The following is a 19,762-nucleotide window of genomic DNA, read 5'->3' as shown; positions in this document are numbered from 1 at the left end:
ACTGCCAACCCGAAGGCAGGCAGTCTGAACCCACCAGCTGCTCCTCAGGACAAAGATGGGCAATCTGGTCCTGTGCAAAAGCATCTTTCGAAAACACAGTCTGTTCTAACTCAAAGGCTGAAATGAGGTAAATTTGAAGCCTCTTTCTAACACTTTTCTCATCTAATTTGGTCATCTAGAGCAGGGCTGTCCAAAGAACTTCATGCAATAATGGAAATGTTCTATTATCTTTACTGTGCAATAGGGTAAACACAGACAGGGACCTCTGGTAGCCTAGAGCTAAGGAGCTGTGCTAGCACCCCAAAGGTATGTGGTTTGAATCCACCAGCTGCTCTGTGGGAGAAAGATGGGCAATCTCCTCCTTTGGATTACCTTTGAATACTCTCAATGGAGGGTCAGTTATGGATTGGTTTTGACTTGAAGGTACACAAGTCACATACAACATTTAAAATATAGCTCAAGAAATGAATTTTTTACATTTAACCACTTTGAATTTAAATAGCCACATGCCATTTAGTGGCTACCATATTATACAAAGCACTTTCTAGATCTTGTTGTAAAAGGGACTTTACAGTGAGGTGCATATTAGGGCCAAAAAAACTGTCTATCTAGTAACTCAGAGGTATGAGTAACTTGAAGCCATAAGGAAAAGCCTTAGGAGAGCGGCTTTTTCTTTCCCACGTACTTGCCAAGTCTCTCTCCTTTGCAAGACCAAACACCAGCTGTTTTCTTTTCCCAAGAGAGGAAGAACCTCCCCCCACTCATGGTCTTCACCTTGGAACTGACTCACAGATGACGCTCCAGCAAATTTCCAAGGCTGTAAACGGCACTGGAGGAGAACACCCATCTTTCTTCCATGGAGCCACTCGAATATTTACTATAAAATAAAAACCCTCAATCTTCTTGAGGTTATAAAAAGTATGTGTATTGCTTTTTACACTTTAAGAGTCTCAATCTCTGTGTCAAGGGTCAAGGCAGATGAGCCTCATATATTATCCCGTTTGAAAACAAGCCCTCTGCCTGGTCTGTGTTACCAGGCTACCAGCTTCCAGCCAGTGTGTGTCTCCTTATAGTACGCTTGCATAATTCTGCTCATTTCTCACCCTCTGGTCCAAGTTTATCTTTTAACTGCATATACACGATAGCTAATTTTTCTGCCATCTGAACCAGCAATTTGAATTCTCTTTCCTAGGTTGAATATCCCTAATTCTTTTAGCCACTAATGTCTAGGAGCCTTGGGAATCCTCACAGAACCTAGGGTTTCTACCTGACCTGTGCTGTGCCTCTCCATGCTGTGGAGTTGGAAGCAACCCCTAGTCTACTGTCTACTGGGTTTCTGAGCTGTAAGTCACAGGGGCTTTGGCTTGGTAGCACAACTCCCTGTGCACTATTCTACTGGAGCGACAAGCTGCATGACTGCCTATCTACTAATGAAAATAGGGGGCTCTGGTGCACTAGCACTGAGGAGCTGTCCATCCAAAGGCCCAAGGGTCGAATCCACAAGCTGCTCCAGGGTAGAAGAATGAACGATCTCCTTCATTGTGATTTACTGCCTCTGAATACTCACCGGAGGGACAGCCATGGGATGGTTCCAAATTGATGGTACAACAACAATAACTAATAAGACTAAGCCTAGCTCAAGTGCGAAATTTCTCAAAGACAGCCAACAGTGGGCTCTGCTAAGAAATAAACATCCAAAAGGGACATAAAGGAACAAGAAATATTGCGGTGTGGGTAGTGCAAAATTCAAACTAGGATGGTCATTAAAGACTTTACAAAGAAAATGTTACAGAAAGAAAGACCCAAAGGAGAAAGAGGAGCAAGCCATAAGGATGCTCGAAAGGAAGACATTCCAGGCAGAACCAACAAGGACGGCCCGGCTAACACACGGCAAACAAGGTCATCTTGGGCGTCCAAGCCCAGGTCTTAGAGTCACGGCAAGAACTGTGGTGAGAAATGACTGACTTCAAGGTGTCTAAGTGGCCGACTGACTAATCTATATGTGTTCCCATTCCAAAGAAAGGTGATCCAACAGAATTTGGAAATTATCAAACAATATTATTAATATCGCATGCAAGCAAAAAAAGACAATAAGAGTGGCAAGGGATAGAGCAGGTTTTAGGGCTGATGTACACGGGGTCGCTGTGAGTCGCAGGCAACTCGGTGGCACATAACAACAACAACAACAACAACAACAATCATGATGCTGACTATTGTGTCCAGTGCTGAGCATTTCTGTTTCCTTGATGTTGATATGTAATCCATACTGAAGCCTACAGTCCCTGATCTTCTGCAGCAAGTGCCTCAAGTCCTCACTTTCAGAAAGCAAGGTTGTGCCATTTGCATAACACAGGCTGTTAATGATTCTTCCTCCAATCCCAATGCCACATTCTTCTTCATAAAGTTCGCCTTCTTGAATATGTTCAACATACAAACTGCACAGGTCTGGAAAAAGGATACAAGCTTTCTTCTTCTTGTTGTTGTTGTTAGATGCCACTGAGTCAAGCACAACTAACAGCAACCCAATGAACAACAGATCAGAATCTTGTCCTATCCTGCCTGCACCATGCTCATCATCTGACATACTTGAGCCCATTGCTGCAGTGAATGTGTTAATCCATTTGGTTGAGGGTCTTCCTCTCTTCTGAACTTCTACCTTTGCAAGCATGATGTCCTCTTCCAGGGAAAAGTCTCTCCTAAAAACATGGCCAAAGCACGTTGAGACAAAGCTTTTTCAATTTTGCCTCCAAGGAGCATTCTAGATAGACTTTCTCCAAGATACAGCTGTTTGCCTTTTTGGCAGTGCATGGGATATTCATTACTCTTCTCTATCACCACAGTTTAAAGACATAAATTCTTTTTCTGTCATCTTTATTCATTATCCAGCTCTAAGATTTAGAGTAAGCTATGAAAAATATCATGGCACCTTAGTCTTCAAATTGACATAATTGTTTCTCAGTAATCTGGAGATGTCCCTGACAGCAGACTTTTCTAGTGCAATACCTCTCGACTGCCAATCTGATTGCATGTCAATATTAAGAAAACAAAAACCCTCAACACTGGACCAATAGGCAACATCATGTTGTTGTTGTTGTTAAGTGCCCTTGAGTCATAGACCACTCATAGCGACCCTATAAACAAAAGACCTGAAGAACTGTTTAACTTTCATCGTTTCTTCAAGTTCACAGAGTTTCCAGAGGCAAGCTATTTCGGAAATGGATGCCACTCCTGCTTCCAAGCTTATTTTTATCAGAGAGCTCCATCAAACACCGTCCACCATTTAACCATTATCGCATTTGACACATCAGCGTCACAGTGTTTAGCATCACAGCAACCAGGAATTACCTCTGCACAGCAAATGGACAGACCAGTGCTACAGCACTTAGAAGAATGTTTGACCCAAAACAACTAAAACTAGACCTATGCACATCATGATAGATGGAGAAAAGCCTGAAACTGTCAATGACTTCACCTTACTTGTATACACAATCAGCACTCTTGGCAGGGATCGGGACTTTGTTAGGTGTACTCCAGGCAACTTTGCGTCCCAATGACCCCAACGACAGAGAAGTGGTGCCCTGCAGGCCACTCCTACCATCATCTTTACAGAAGCAGAGGCACCAAGTACCCCATGAGTAGATTCTGACTCCTACTGACTCCCCACTGAGGTATCATGGCTGTAAAGGAGCCTGTCCTCTCTCCTTCAGTGTAGACAGTAGACGTGAACCACTGGCCTCTGAGTTAGCGATCTAGGCTGGACTGTACATGCAGCATCAGATCACCTGGAGGAAGCCCTTCTGGGAAGTGCTGTCAGCTCAGCTCGGGCTCAGAGACACCACATACTCACATAACCATCATGCTGAATGGTGGAGTACTTGATTGTTGTGCCTCCCGAGCCCTGGCAGCTTGAACTACATTTAAACCAACACTCAAGCTGTGTCTTAGGAATTCTGAATAAACCTTTCCAATTCATAAAGTGTCAAACAACTGGAGACGCTCTACACAGAGGCGGCTAGAGAGAAAAGAGTATTTTATGAGTAAAACTTAAGAGGCAGGTGAGTAAGTGGCTAATAAAATATTTTTATTAATATAATTAATAAAATAAAAAGCTTGAGAGTAGAGGTTGATGACAGAGTAGAAAAGAGTTATTTTGGTTTTTCTGTCACGAGCTTCTGGACAACCTGAGTGCCCTTAGGACAGGACAGGACAGGTCTGCTAACTTTGCCACTGTTCACAGTATCTCTAGGACAGACTTCAGGAAATTTACAAGTCATGCAACTAAAACAAAAGTGTTCCATTACCCAAAACAGTGTTTATTTATCCTGTGAAAGACTTAGCTACTTGTGTAAATCACAACTACACATACAGGGCAAGGGTGCATCAAAACAGAAGGCATGCTTAAAAAAATGTTTGCTGAATCCAAATATCTGGGAGTATTTTCAAAGTATCATCCAGAAGGAAAATACAGAACAAAAGTCAGCACTGTGATTCTAAGGATCTGTGACAGAGGTGGATGGCATGGTTTGATCTAACATAGAGGGAAAGGAAGCCCTCTGGGAAAGCAGTGTGAAGACAATCAGGTGAATCAAAACAATGTTCTTCAGAAAATAATGTTTTTAAATGGATGTTACCAAGAGTTAGGTACTCAGCTACTAAAAGGCTGCAGTCTCAATCTACTCAAAGGTTCCTCAGTAAAAAGACCTGGCCACCTGCTTCCTCAAAGTCACAGCTATCAAAGCCTACAGAGGCATTCAACTTGAAAACACACAGCACTGTCAGGACCATGAACTTTACAATGGCCTTGTTCAGTGGCTTTTACAATTGGCTTACTGAACGTCTTCCTCATTTGGATTTCAGGATCAATAGTGAAGAGCACGTATGAAGAGGAGAGGTTGTGTCAGGGCTGTACCTTTCCCCTACTCTTAGCCCACCTGTATACTGAGATCATAATCTGTATACTGGACTGTCAGGAGAACAAGGGATCAGGCCTGGAGGGAGACTCATCAACAACCTATGAAATGCAGATGATGCAACCTCGCTTGATCAAAGAGGAGAGGACTTGAGGCACTCAGTGATGAAGAGCGAAGACTACAGCCTACAGTACAGATTACAGCTCAACACGCAAACCCCCAAACGCTCATAACCAGTGAGAGAGCAGCCAAGTGTGGTAAAGGCTGGAACTGTCCTGGATTTCCTTTCCCGTGGGTCCATAATCAATAACCATGCAAACGACAATCAAAAGATCAAATCTGCATGGGGCTAATCTCCCTCAAAATGTGGGGAAAGGCAAAGACCAGCAAGGAAGGCTGAGCAGATCAGTGAGAGCACGGAGGGCCACAGGCCAGAGCCGAAAGCAGGCCAGTGGATCCGTGGTGTCAAGTTCACACAGGAAGTGAGGGCACAGAGGGGCGCAGGCCAGCCGAAAGCAGGCCAGTGGATCCGTGGTGTCAAGTTCACACAGGAAGTGAGGGCACAGAGGGGCGCAGGCCAGCCGAGAGCAGGCCAGTGGACACATGACGTCACGCTCACATTGAAGTGAACAACAGTTCTTTTATATCACTCTTTATGCTTGCATATGTTTTTTTGTAATAGTATTTGTATCCCAAGGAAAAAAATAAATGCTTTGTATGCTACTGGGATCTAAACTTTGTTCTGCCACCAAGACATTTAATGAAAATCAAGAAACAGAATAATCAGGGGGAGGAATAACAAGGAATAATCAAGAGCATGAAAGTGCTGACCAATACTGTTTTGTACTATATTTGCTCAGGCAGCACAAATTCTTCGAATTCACTAACGTATATACGGTAGGACACAACTACTCATCAGGGAACAGACTGAAAGCAGGATTTCTTCAAAGAGGTCTGCTTCCAAAAGCAATGCCTTCAGACACTGGAGCACCGACGAGCTGACTGACTACCCTACGCAAGCGTCTCTCTTCGCCACCACATGCCACAGCTGCGGGGCTCTTGCCATCTCCATGGCCAGGGGACCAGTCATGGGGTTTTGTGTTTTAGTTTTAAACACTGTGAGCAAAAGACTTAGAGGCCCATTCACTGGAGGAACAGTATTAAAATGTTAAAGATCAAGACTCACGGAGAAGCAAGCCACATGACGTCATGTATTTCGGTTTCTGGAACAGCAGCAAAGCTGGAAGCAGAAATTTAAAGGAACCACTGGATACAAATGATGAATGCACCGCCATGAAGTCAGTTCTGACTTCCAGCGACACCCTCAGGCCGCCGAGGCTGTGATGCTTATGTCCACAGACGGCTTCCCTGGCCTCACAGAGAGCAGGCGAGACATCCACCTTTCAGCAAGCGGTCCAGCACAACACACCATGGCACCAATGTCACCAAGCTCTTTAACCCTAAACACAAGGGAAGAGGGGCGTGAGGGCATGTGGACAAACTCCAAGACCAAAGCCCTGAGGAAGAGGAGAGCTGAAAGGGCGACAGGAGACAATGGAGCTGGATAGCAAACACAAACACGCACAAAAAGAGTCAAAGGCCAACGTTAGAGGGAGGAAAGGGAGGGAACACCATCACTGGCCACCTAGCGAGCACCGCCCACGTTTGATAGCGTCCAATCACCACGAGATGCTACAGGAGGACAGCCGGCCAGGCCACCATCAGAGGCTGCTAGGAGGTTCAAGAGTCAGTGGGCAGACTGATGGGAGTTCCCACAGGGAAGAGGAGCAATGTTCAACTAGGAAGGCATCAGCAAACTGAGTTAGGGGGTAAAGGAAAATTGAGAGAGAGTCAATACAGACTAGGAAAATAAAGAGAAAGACAAAAGACAAGAAGTAGTGGATACAAAAGGATCAACAATCTAGCTTCCTGCTCAGAACCCAGGCATCCAGGCCCCAGCTGCCCCCCTGCCTTCAGCCTCCACTTCCATCTGGAACCCAGAATTCCAGCACTCTTCCCAAACCCCAGCCACCACTCCCCCACTAATGGCTCCCCTCTAGAGGATGGAGACAGAAAGACTCCAGGCAGGCGGAGAGGAAGGTGAGCAGGAGGAACAGGACTGACCCCCTGAAAACCACCCTCAGCCTTGGAGATCTGCTCCGCCAGCCCGTCCTCCTCCAGAAAGCCGCCCCGAGGGCCCACTTGGCCTCCCTGCTCTCTCTGCAGACAGAACTCCTATGGGACCTGGTGGCTGATGTCCAGCCTGGCCACCTTCTGTATCCCCCAAACCAAACCCCAGCCCCACCTGGGCCTCCTGAGGATAAAGGACAGCTCTCCAGCACTATCCTCAGGCACCAGTGCCCGCGGACGGCAGTGCAGTGGTCAGTCTGCCCTACCCCCCAGCCCCCAGAGGACAGACTGCTGCTGTTCAGGGTTCTGGATGGACGACGAGGGAGAAGCAAAGGTCCAGGCTTCCCACATGCACTTGCTGAGATCTGAGTTCCTAATTGGACCCTCGTGCTCCGGGGCTCACGGCTGGGCCAGCCACTGCCTGCTTGCTCCCAATCCTGCTTGGCCGGGGATCGGAGACAGCAAACTGGACGTTCCAGCAGAAAGCTCAATATTCATTTCCCTCAACCAACTCCCCTGGGAAAAGGAGGGGGGAAGGTCCTCAAATCCTGGGGACAGGAACAAAGGCAAGGTAGGAAAGTCAGTGAACTCCATCCTTAAATACAGGGGAGCCTGAGGCAGTGAGAAGATTCCAGCCACTAAGAGGCAGCCCCTCCTCCGATCTCAGTGGGTAAGAATCTCTGACCCCAAGAGTCACGCCACTAAGCAGGGTCTGAGGAGAAGGCAACGCCAGAGACAGTGACTGCGTGAGAGCACTCCACCTTTCCCAGTTACAGGGAAGGAGGGGTGGGTGAGCATGAAGAGATGATGTCTGTCCACACAGGCCCTCCCCCCGCCTGCTACTCTGATGGCGTCTGATGTTTTGGTTGTGTGAATACATCTAATTCCCCTCTAGAGAAAAAAAAAATAAAAAGAATAAACACAATCAATCCCAAACTCCTTGCTATCCAACTGATTCTAAGACTCAGAGCGACCCCAAGGGACAGAGGAGGCCGGCCCTGTAGGGCTCCCAGGATGAGAATCTTCACATGACTGCACACTGCATCTTCCTCTGTGAGGTGAACGGCAAGGTCAACTCTTAACCTTTCCATCAGCTGCCCAATGCTTCACTGGCTGTACCACCAGACTCCTTGGAAATAGGAAAAGGGAGTCTTGGGAATCAGGTGGTCTAGTGTGTAGGGACTGGTGCTACTAATCGAAGGCAGGGCCTCCCTGACAGCTGGGATCCACCAGCTGCTCCAAGGGAGAGAGAGCTGAGCAATGTGCCCACCCCGTGTGGCTTTACAGCCTCTCAAACCCACTGCTATGGGTCAGTGCCAGCTGGAAAGCAAGGAGAGGTTCTAACCCTAATGCTGCCAAGTCACCTCCACCCGGTTCCCAGGCTGCACACCTCAGCAGGAGAATGTCCCTCTCTCTCCCGTGGAGCAGTTGGCAGATTCAAACCACCAACCTTTCCAATGGCAGTACATTAGTTCTGGTCATATTCCAGTAGAAAGGCTACCCTTCCACCTAAGAGGGTCTATTCACGCTTACTTTGTAATCCTGAAAATAACCACAAACATTTATAATGGGCTCATCTGGGCACAAGAGGCTGGGAGGGTCACTGCCAAGGCAGGGTCGGGGTAAAGCCAAACTCCAAAGGAGAGCTGGATGTCACCGGCCAGGGGGAGGGGTGCTGAACTGCTCGGTGGACTCTGTCCCCACATGTGGAAAGGCACTGAGCACCCACACCTGCACTGTCTCTCAGCTCTCGTCTCTGCCACTGACTCCACACAGCACAATCCACACGCCCAGCACCAGAGGGGAGTCCATTTAGGATGGGGGGAGCTCCTTAACTGACTCCACACACCACACCCCCAGCATGCCCAGGGGGAGTCCACCCAGGCTCAGGCGAGTTCCTTAAATGACTCCACACACCACACAGCCTGCGTGCCCAGGGGGAGTCCGTCCAGGCTCAGGCGAGCTCCTTAAACTCTGTGCAAGCTTGGCAGGTGGCCGTTGGGCCTAGGTCTGAGCCCTCGTCTGGGTATGCACAGGACTTACACTTCTGCTTTAACGGCAACATCTGTACCTTCCTTCCTTCCTGTCCGCTTGACCTGGAACCCTCAGACAGGAAATCCTGCTCTCTCATCAAAGAACCATGTTTCCTTAGAAATCTACTCTCTATCCTGCTCCAGAGCACATCCTTCAATCGCGGCTCTGACAAGCAGAGAAAAGCAATCCAATGACAAGCCTACCCTGCCTGCTAGGGACTGACTACAGGAGGTGACAGCTTGAATTTGCCAGATCAAGAGTGGGAACTGCCTTCCGAGTTAGGCACAATGAAAATGTGCAAAGGTAACAGAAATGGGTCACAGGAATATTCTAGAAAGACATTCCTACAGGGGGTACCTTTCACCTTTAGCACATGAAAAGAAAGAAAAATACTCATCTCACTAAATATGCCAGAACACTCCCCCAAAACACTGGGGTTAGGTTTCAACAAGGCAGGTACTCTCAAAACTGAGGCTCAAACCCCCAGAATCACATGCAAAGCACGTAGTATGTGGACATGTCTCTAAAGGAAGCTCGGTGAGCAACCCCAAAGCAACAAAGTTTCTCTGAGCAACCCCAAAACAACAAAGTTTCTCATGATGGTTACCTTTTTACATGAGAATATGCTCAGATATACTTTAGAATTTGGTCACATAAAAGAGAGGTGCTGGAGAAGAGTGTTGAATATACCGTAGATGGCTAGGACAAACAGGTTTGTCCTAGAGAGGGTGAAACCAGGCTGCTCCTTGGAGGCAAGCATTCTGAGGCTTTGTCTGACATACTCTGGCCATGTTGCAAGGACAGACCAGGAGAGGAAGATCCTTGATGAGATGGACTGACTCACTGTCTGGGGTAATGGGGGGTAGGTGTGTCAGAGACAATAAGGCTGGCACAGGACAGAGCAGGGTTCAGAGCTGTTGCACATAAGGTTGCTATGAGTCGCAAGTGAATCAATGGTACATAACAACAATTCACAAAGCTTCAGTGCTATACAACAGTGTGTGTGACCCAGAGAAGTGACAATGTGTGGACCTATAGAAGCTTTCCAGGGACTATTTTCAAGTTTCAAGATATGTACACTGAAGATGACAAAACTCTGTAGAAATAAACAAGCTATCCATGAATGGAGCCACACATGGAAGGTGTGAGCAATGATCACTCCTGACTGCCAGCCTCAAGGCCAGAGGTCCCTATCAAGGCCAGAGGTCCCTATCAAACCAGAGGTCCCCCACTGTTCTTTCGCCATCTGCCCCAAGGTTCCCATCTACCCGGAGGCACCTCTGGAAGGCCTGGGGATGTGCTTCCAAAGACACAGTAAAACCTCATGCTCATGTGGCTTGGAACTACAAGCAGCACAGAGACATTAAAAGGCACTCACAATGGGGAAATCTGCTGGGAAGGACCTCTTCAAAGTGTGATGATAACAGTGTGAACACTAAGGTGCTCCCCACCCAAGTCATGCTATTTTCAATCACGTGCTGTACATCTCAGAATCTGACAATGAGTGGCAGAAGTGTAGCCTTTGCTACATGGTGGTGCTGGAGAATCACCCTGCTAACCCCACAAACCACCTAAGAACAAACAAGTGTGTGTTACAGGAGTGCAGCCAAAGAGCTCTGCAGAAGCAAGGGTAGAGACACTTCATCACACACTTTGGGCATGTTGTAAAAAAGGGGCCAGTTCTTGGAAAAAGGCATCAGGCTGGGAAAGGTGGAGAGTCAGGGAATGAGAGGAAGCCCCTCAAAGAGCTAGACTGACACGAGGACTGTAACAAGGGGCTCAGGTAAATTGAGATAGTGAGGGTGGCAGATGAAGAGTGAGGCTCAAGTCTGCTCTTCACAGGGTCACTATCAGTCACAGGCAACTCAATTACAACTAGCAACAACAGTACTCAAGACAGTATGGTGCAGGCACAACCAGGACAAGGGAATAGAATCGACAAGAGAGTCCAAACCGCCCCCTGCGGAAGCACAGCTTCTCTGCAGACAGCGGGGCTAGACACTAGAGTCACTGACGAAACAAGGCCTTGGCCTCCACTTCACACCACTACTCAAAATTACCGCAAAGTGGGTCAAAGCAGAAAATGACAAAGACAGGTCAAACCTCAAAGGAGCCAATCTCTGGAGAACCTGGAACAAGTATTTAAAAGTAACTATTTCTTAGATATATCAAAAATATAAGCAACAGAAAAAAAAAATGAATCAAAATTTAAAATTTTCTGATTCAAAACATACTATAAAAAAAGGTGAAAAGAAAGACCTAAGAATGATAAAAAATATTTGCAAATCATTTACCTGATAAAGGACTTGTACGTATAATAGATAAAGAACTCCTACACTCAACAAGACAAAATGGGTACCCACCCAACCCATAAAATGGGCACATTATTTCAAAAGACATTTCTCCAAAGAAGTTAACATATGACTAATAGCCAAATGAAAAGACAGGCATCAACACTGTTGTTCACTGTTGTGTACTGCTGAGTTTGGACCCGCTCACAGCTGACCCTCCAGTTGACTGCCCATTTTTCTGCAGTGGACTAGCTGGCAGACTCGAACTGTATCACTCTGGGTTAGTTGTGCGGGTCGTTACCATGACACCAGCAGAGCTCCCTCAGTATTGCTGCTGTTGTTGTTAAGTGCCGATAAATTGAGGACAACTCACAGCAACCGCATGAGTAATAGATCTGAAGTCTGCCCTCTCCTGCACCGTCCTCCACCCCAACACGGCTGAGTCCAGTGCCACAGACACTGCAGCAATCCACATCACTGAGGGTCTTCCTCTTTTCTGCTGACCCTCCACATTTCCAAGCATGATGTCCTTCCCTAAGGAATAGCCTCTCCTCACATGTCCAAAATATATGAGGTGAAGCTTTATCAACTTTGCCTCTTCCTCCAACACATGTCTGTCTGTCTTTTGGCAATTCATGGGATACTCTCCAACCCTGCATGTTGGGTACCAAGTCAGCTATGACTCACGGCACCCCTGTGAGCAACAGATGTGAGCCTTGCCGTCCTGCATGCTCTCTGATATGGTCAAGCTCACTGTCACAGTCACTGCGCCAATCCATCCTGTTAGGGATCTTGCTCTCTTTCCTAGCATGAAGTCTTTTTCCAACAACTGGTCTTTCCTGACAACCACTAAATTGTTGTTTTGTGCCATCAAGTCACTTGCGACTAACAGCGACCCTAAAGAAGTGCTCTCACTAAGTATCTGCTGCTGCTGAGTCAATTTCCATGGGAAGGAGCCATACAGAATAAAGAAGGCCTGTCCCACAAGTTTCCAAGGCTGTAAATGTTTACGTGAAAGCCACTACGCCTTCTTTAGAACTGCTGTTGAGTTTAAGCTGCTGATATTTAGGTTCCCAGACAAGTGTTTAACCACGACGCCAGGATTCCTTTGATGCCCATAAAGGCCGAGGGCGCTCTGGGGCTCAGGACCACAGGGCTAATCATCATCCCAGAACACCAAACTGTGCTCATGCAAAACCTATACTGGGACCAGGAAGAAGTCATCAGAACAGAGCAAGGAAACACTGCATGATTCAAGATCAGGAAAGGAGTGTGCCAGGGATGCGTCCTAGCTCCATACCTTTTCAATCTATATGCAAAACAGATCATTCAGGAGGCTGAACTTTATGACAAGGAATAAGGCATCAGGATTGGGGGAAGACTCATCAACAACCTGCATTATGCAGATGACACAACCTTGCTTGATAGAACATGGGAGGACCCAAAGCATTTGCTGCAGAGGGTCAAGATCAGCAGTCTTTAATACGTATTGAAGCTCAACATCAAGAAAACAAGGATTCTCACCACGAAGTCAACTAACTGTAAGCATCACGAAAGACAAAGAAGAGACTGAGATGGTTAGCAATTTCAGGCTTGCTTATTTCCACAATCAATACTCTTGGCACTAGTAGTCAGGAAATCAAAATCAAAGATGAATTGTATTAGGAAAAATCTGCTTAGGGATCTCTCCAGAGTGCTGAAGAGTAAAAATGTCAGTCTAGAGACTAATGTGTACCTGATTGAAGCCATGATTTTTGCAATTACTTGCTATGCATCAGAGAACTGGACAATGACTAAGAAGAATCGATGCCTCTGAGTTGTGGTGCTGGAGCAGAGTATCGAACATACCATGGGCTGCCAAGAGAATAAACAGGTCTGTCCTCGAGAGGGTGAAACCAGGCTGCTCCTTGGAGACTAGAATTCTGAAGCCACATACACTGGACATGTTGCCAGAATGGACCAGTCCCTGGAGCAGGACAGCATGCTTGGAAAGGGAGGGACAATGTAGGAGAGGAAGACTCTGAATGAAATTGACTGACACAGGAAGTGGGGTATCATGGGGAGGTGTGTCAGAGACAGTGAGACTGACTTGGAATAGGGCGGGGTTCAGAGTGATTGCACGGGGAGTGAGACATGACTTGATGGAACGCACAAAACATAACAAGACTAACACACATGTTGCTGAGAATGGAACAAAACAAACCCTCAGACAATATAAAATGCTGCCGTTTAGAAATAGTTTCTCTTTCCTCATAAAGGTAGTCATTATAGGACCAATTTGTTTCAACTCTTTGGTATACGCCAGAGAAATGAAAATGTAAAAATCTGTACTCAAATGTTCCAACAGGTAGAAACACCACCAGTATCCATCAATATAGGTCAACAGCATACAATACACACAGAAGCAGTAAGATTACAGTGAGCTGGCTTACGACACAGATGACACTTCTGTCAATCACTGGTGCCCACCCAGCACATGTCAAAGTGCACGGCACACAGCGCATGACCATTTCCAGCCACGCTCACAAAGAGAACACAGCAGCAGTCATGAGGGGCTGGAAGAGAGGGCTATGGGGCGGGAAAGCTGGTGAGTATCACGTTTGTTTGGGGGATATGAAAATGTTCTAAAAACACTCAGTGATGGTTCTACAACTTGGTGTGCATATGAAAATCCACTGAGTTGTACACTTTAAACGGTTGAATTTTTAAAATATCCAAATTCTATTACCACAAAACGTGATAAAAATGAGGAGGTTTCAAAGTGTGAATGAGAGGAACTGCAACTAAGTGTTCAGAAGCAGTTAACAAAATTTTTACTGAGAAAAGGAAAAAAGGTTTCTTTTAAGTCTGAATCACCACGAAGAACACTGAAAAAAAAAAATATTCCAGATGATCAAAATTACACAAAGCAAAAAGTGTTAACAGTAAATTGTTCTCTAAAATGAATAAATGCTGTAACATTAAAAACAGAAGTTATTTATGATGATTAAGGCAATCTACAGCTTTGACAAACAGGAATATAACATTTTTTAAAGCTTATCCGCCCAGTACCTCCCCACCCCACCCCACTAACATAAGACTCTCTAATTCAGAAGTGCATAGAACTGTACTAAGAGGAACAAATACTCAAATCTTTCAAAATTATAGTTGGCTTAAAACAAACAAAAAACCCCCACCACAACCAGCAACCAGAAATACAAGCAAACACAGAACTGCATCATTCTAAGAAGTCACCACACACTCTCTATTACCTGACATTTTCGAGTTACTGCTGTTGAGAGGTGCCACTAAGCTGATTATGACTCACAGACCCTATGAACAACAGGTCAAAACTCTGTGCCCTCCTCAGCACCTCAGACACACCTGAGCCTGCTGGGGCAGTCTCTCTGTTCATGTAACTCATTAGTTTTCTTCTTCTCACTGACCCTCTATTTTCCCCTGCATGATCTTCTTCTCTCCAAGGGCAGTTCCTCAAAAAAATATGCCCAAAATAAGTGAGACAAAGTTTCACCATCCTGCATCTCAGGTGAGCACACTTCAAGACAGATCACCTGTCCATTCTTTTGGTCCAGGGGATGTTCAGTTCTCTTTTCTGGCATCACAATTTAAAGCCCCAATTCTTCTGTCACCCTTATTCACTGTCCAGCTCTCAGATGCATAGCAAGTGACTGAAAAGACCACAAAGCCCACTTGTTCCTTAAACTGACATCATCGCTCCTCAATAATTTGGAGAGGTCCCGGACTGTAAACTTTCCCAGTGCAAATATGACTCCTGATCTCCTGACTGCTGGTATCAAGGGTGTTGACTGTGGATTCAAGTAAGATAAAGTCATTGCCAATTTCAATCTTTTCTTCATATATCATGATGTTGCTTAGCGGTGCAGTAGCTAGGATTTTTTTTGTCTTGGTATTGAGATGCAATCTATATTGCAATCCATATCTTTGATCTTCTGCATCAAGCACTTTAAGTCCTCTTTGCTTTCAGCAAGGAAGGCTGTTGTCAGTTAGCTGCAATAGCAGAAGATGTTGATGAGTCTTTCTCTGATCTTGATGCCACATTCTTTTTCATTAAGTTCAGCTTCTCAAATGAAAATATATAAATTTTAAAATCATCTCCAGAATAGGTTTGAGGCACAGAAGACAGACACATTTTGGAATGACATCATAGATACTATCCATAAAGTAAGCAAAAAGTCCTGACAAAGGCAGAGGAAGGAGAAAAGACCAAAATGGATGTAAGAAGCCCCTCTGAAATTTGCACTAGAGTGTTGAGAAGTCAAAACAAAAGAAGGAAATGCCAAAGTAAAAGAGATCAACAGAAGACTTCAAAGGGTAGTTTGAGAAGACAAAGTATTATAATGGAAAGTGCAAAGAGCTAGAGTTGGAGAGTAAAAAGGGAAGCATTCACTTGACATTTGTCTGGAAAGAAATGAAAAGCAAAAGCAAGCCTCAGGTTGCAATAATGAAAGCTGCCAATGGTAAAATCGTCAATGATCCAGGAAGCATCAAGTGAAGATAGAAGGAACACACTCACTGTACAAAAAAAAAAATTAGCTAACAATGAAAAGTTTCAGGAAGGTCAGAGGAACAAGAGACAATGGTAATGAATGAAGAAATTTAAAGATAAACTGAAGGAATAAGTGAGATATCACGTGACACGCTTCAACTAAGACACAGCCTTGGACGTGCTCCCGAGTCTACACTGGGAATTTTGAGGGACGGTGTCTGGCTGGCTGACTGACTAGAGGAAACGCATATTTGTTCCCTTTCCCAAGAAAGGGGACCCAACAGAATGTGGACATTATCAAACAACGTCCTTAATATCACATGTGAACAAAATACTGCTGAAGATCTTTTAAAAACTGCTAGAATACATCCATAGGGAACTGTCAGATGTTCAAGCTGGATTTAGGAGAGGCTACGGTAGCAGGGTTATCACTGCTGATATCAGGTATAACCTGGCTGAAAGCAGAGACTACCAGAAGAATGACTATTTGTGTTTTGTTGACTATGTAAAGGCATCTAACTGCATGAATCATAACATATTATAGTTAACAATGAGAAGAATGGGAATTCCGAAGATTTAATTGTGCTTATATGAAATCTCTAACTGGACCTATAAGTCTATAATTAGTCTCAAAAGACCAAGGGATACTGCACGGTGTAAACCAGAAAGGGTCTATGTCAGGGATGTCCTTTCTCCATACCTATTCTCTTAAGTTATTAGTAAGAACAAAAATAGTTAAGCCTTAAGTACTTGTTTAATCTAGCACGAGGCCTACTCTGGGATAAAACGACCTTAAGATGCCAATGTGTGAGACACTCCCTCCTTCCTGACCACTCTAAAGAATCAAATTTTCTTCTTAATGGCCCACATGGAGCCATTCATTGAATACTCAATGCACTTATGGTCTAATTTTAAAACATACAAACCATTTCACTTTACTTAATCCTAACAGCAATCCGAGGAGTAGGGATGTCTATTTAACAGATACAAGGCAGAAACATCCATTATCTTGGCTTAACTGAGCTGACAATGAAAATGTTTGCCCCTCTTCTTAAGGAAAAGAGGAGATAAAACCCAACTTTTAAATGCCATTTCAGTTCCAGATACAGTTCTCATTTCTTCGGGATCTATACCTAGTAGTGAGATTACTGGATCAAATAGTGTTTTCATTTTTAACCTTTTAGGGATACACCAGATTGCTTTCCATTGTGGGTGCACCAGTTTACGTTCCTGTCAGAAGAGTAAAAAGTTCTAATCTCTCCACACCCTCAGCAACATCTGCTGTTTACTGCTCTTTTGAACTTTGGGACTGTTGCTAGTATAAGATAGTATCTCACAAAGATGGTCTCTCATTATTGCTTTTACTTGCATGTCTCTGACATAGCAAATGAACTTGAGCATTTCTCGTAAATTTGTTAGTCACAAAAGGATAAATGATGCAAATCCAAGGACAACTACATCTGACTGTGTGGATCACAACAAATTATGACTAACATTGAGAAGAATGGGAATTCCAAAACACCTAATTGTGCTCATGCTGAACCAATAATTGAACCAGAAAACAGTCATCAGAACAGAGCAAGGAAACACTGCATGGTTCAAAAGCAAGAAAGGCGTGTATCAGAGATATGACTTTTCTCCATACCTTTTCAATCTAGATGTGGAACAGATCATTCAGGAGACTGGATTTACGAGGAGAAACATGGCATCAGGATTGGAAAAAGACTCATCAACAGCCTGCTTTACGCAGATGACACAACCCTGAATGCTCAAACAGAGGAGGACCTGAAGCATCTGCTATAGAGGGTCAAGGAAGGTAGACAGCAACATAGATTAAAGCTCAACATAAAGAAAACATGATTCTCACACTAGGCCAATTGGCAGCACCATGACAGATGAAGAACAGAACAAGATTGCTAACAATTTTAGCTTGCTCAGTTCTAAAATCAACACTCTTGCGCTAGCAATCAAGTAATCAAAAGACAAATTTCATTAAGAAAATCTCCTGTCAGGTATCTCTCCATAGTGCTGAAGAACAAAGATGTCACTCTAGAGACTAAAGTGTGCCTGATCCAAGCCATGCTCTTCACAATTTTTTACCGTGCCTCAGAGAGCTGGAAAATGACTAAAGATGACAGAAGAAGAATCACTGCCTTTGAGTTGTGGTGCTGAGAAAAGTATTGAATTGCAAAGAGAACAAACAGGTCCCAAGTTGTTCCTTGGAGCCAAGGGTTTGGGGCTTCATCTCACATACTGTGGGGATGCTGCCAGGATGGGCAAGTCCTTGGAGAAGGACACTGCAAGAGAGAAAGACCTTGGAAGAGACAGAGTAACCGAGGTAATGGGGGTAAGGTTGTCAGTGACAGTGAGCCTGTCATGACAGAGCAAAGTTCAGAGCTATTGTGCACAGGTCGTAATGAGGCGTAGTCAACTCGATGGCACATAGTAACTATTACTAAAAGAAGCTAAGGAAAGGTTTACTTCAATAGAATCACTTATGGATGGTTAGAGAGATGGGAAGGGAGGGATAGGGAAGTGAACATTAATAGACAACAGACATTTATTACAGTGAGTGACAGGAAAGGTAATGATATACATTAAGGGGTTGATGAGACATTATAACAAACTAATTACAATGCCTCAATTCTTTTGGTGCACCAAGGAAGTGAGAAGCAACCTACAGTTGACCCTTCGAAGGGTTTTCAGAAGCAGGAAACTGCATGAAAGGAGTGTGCCCATCTTTCTCCCATGAGCAGCTGCTGGATTCGAACTGCATACCTTTGCAATGACAACATAACTCCTTACACCACAACCAGAGTGCCCCACAATGCCTGATTAGTGGGAATTAAGATTGGGACACAAAATATGTATGAATGATTTGATGTAAAATCAACAGGAATTGTAAAAACAGTAAAATTTTAAAAATTTACATTTCAGGTTTAAAGAGAAATTAACTTTGGTAGAACTAACGGTGTCTCTGACCATCATGGGAATGCACAGTGCCAACACACAGTTAGTGTCTAAAGGGAAAGCTGAGGCCGTGGCTCTCCTGTTACAACTACATAACCACTGCCCTTCTAGAGGAGCGCAGCCAGCTCTGGGTCCTGGGGTTCTTCTCCTTCAAATGACGCTTTCATTTTTACCAGACTCCTTCATACAACAGACAGAGAAAAACAGGAATGTCAAAAGCTAAAATATTCATTAAACATACTTAACATTCATTCTGAATACCGTGTTTGCACTTAAAACATGCGTCCAATCTTCTCAAAGGGTTGAAAAGCCTTGGTGACTGAGAGGTTCCACACTAGAACATGGAAGCTCAGCGCTGAACAGTGACACTGAAGGCGCAGGAATACTTACTTTCCTCTCCATGAATGCTTGGTGGTATAGAAGCATGCCAGGTCCTTATTTTCCCTAATTATGTTCATTTTGTGCTGAAACCTGAAAGATAAAATAAAAGTGAACTTATTAGCAGTGTAATAGTCCTTCAGAGTTTTCTTCTAAATGGTTACCAGGGCTGGGAAAGGTAGGAGAGGGAAGAAAGTTTAACTGCACAGGCTGGGTGAAAATAAACACAATATGCAATAAAGGTTGGTCAGACAGTATAGTAAATCAATTACAATTAATGTTATAAAACAAGTATCTATGAATAATTAAAGGAAAATCCAGTATGCTTTGTAAGCTTTCATTCAAACAAGAGTGAATTAAAAAATATTTTTTTAATCTTCTATACAAAACAGACAGTACCTGTCATGGATTGGATTGTGTCCTCCAGAACCATGTGTCCTGCCTGGGTCACATTCTCAGTGGTTCCAACTGGTAATGATGGAATCACCTACAACATGAGCAGATGCAATCCACCAGCTGTGTGTGTACTGGTGTGAAGTGGA

At 44.6% G+C, this 19,762-nt stretch overlaps 1 protein-coding gene across 1 annotated transcript in view; it reads right to left on the bottom strand.

Moving 5' to 3' along the window:
* DNAJC13 (DnaJ (Hsp40) homolog, subfamily C, member 13) overlaps nt 1-19,306 on the bottom strand; it is a 122,468-nt gene extending 103,162 nt beyond the window's left edge. Inside the window, exon 1 of the mRNA XM_006902544.1 lies at nt 19,233-19,306. Within this exon, the coding sequence (XP_006902606.1) occupies nt 19,233-19,300 (68 nt within the window). The 5' untranslated portion in view covers nt 19,301-19,306. The remainder of the gene's footprint in view (nt 1-19,232) is intronic.
* Between the last annotated feature and the right edge of the window lie 456 nt (nt 19,307-19,762).

This window comes from Elephantulus edwardii, unplaced genomic scaffold, assembly GCF_000299155.1.
Source record: "Elephantulus edwardii isolate Elephantulus edwardi_28Jun2011 unplaced genomic scaffold, EleEdw1.0 scaffold00427, whole genome shotgun sequence".
Lineage (NCBI taxonomy): Eukaryota > Metazoa > Chordata > Mammalia > Macroscelidea > Macroscelididae > Elephantulus > Elephantulus edwardii.
Note: the sequence above shows the minus strand (reverse complement) of the source record. Positions and strands in the feature narration are given on the sequence as shown.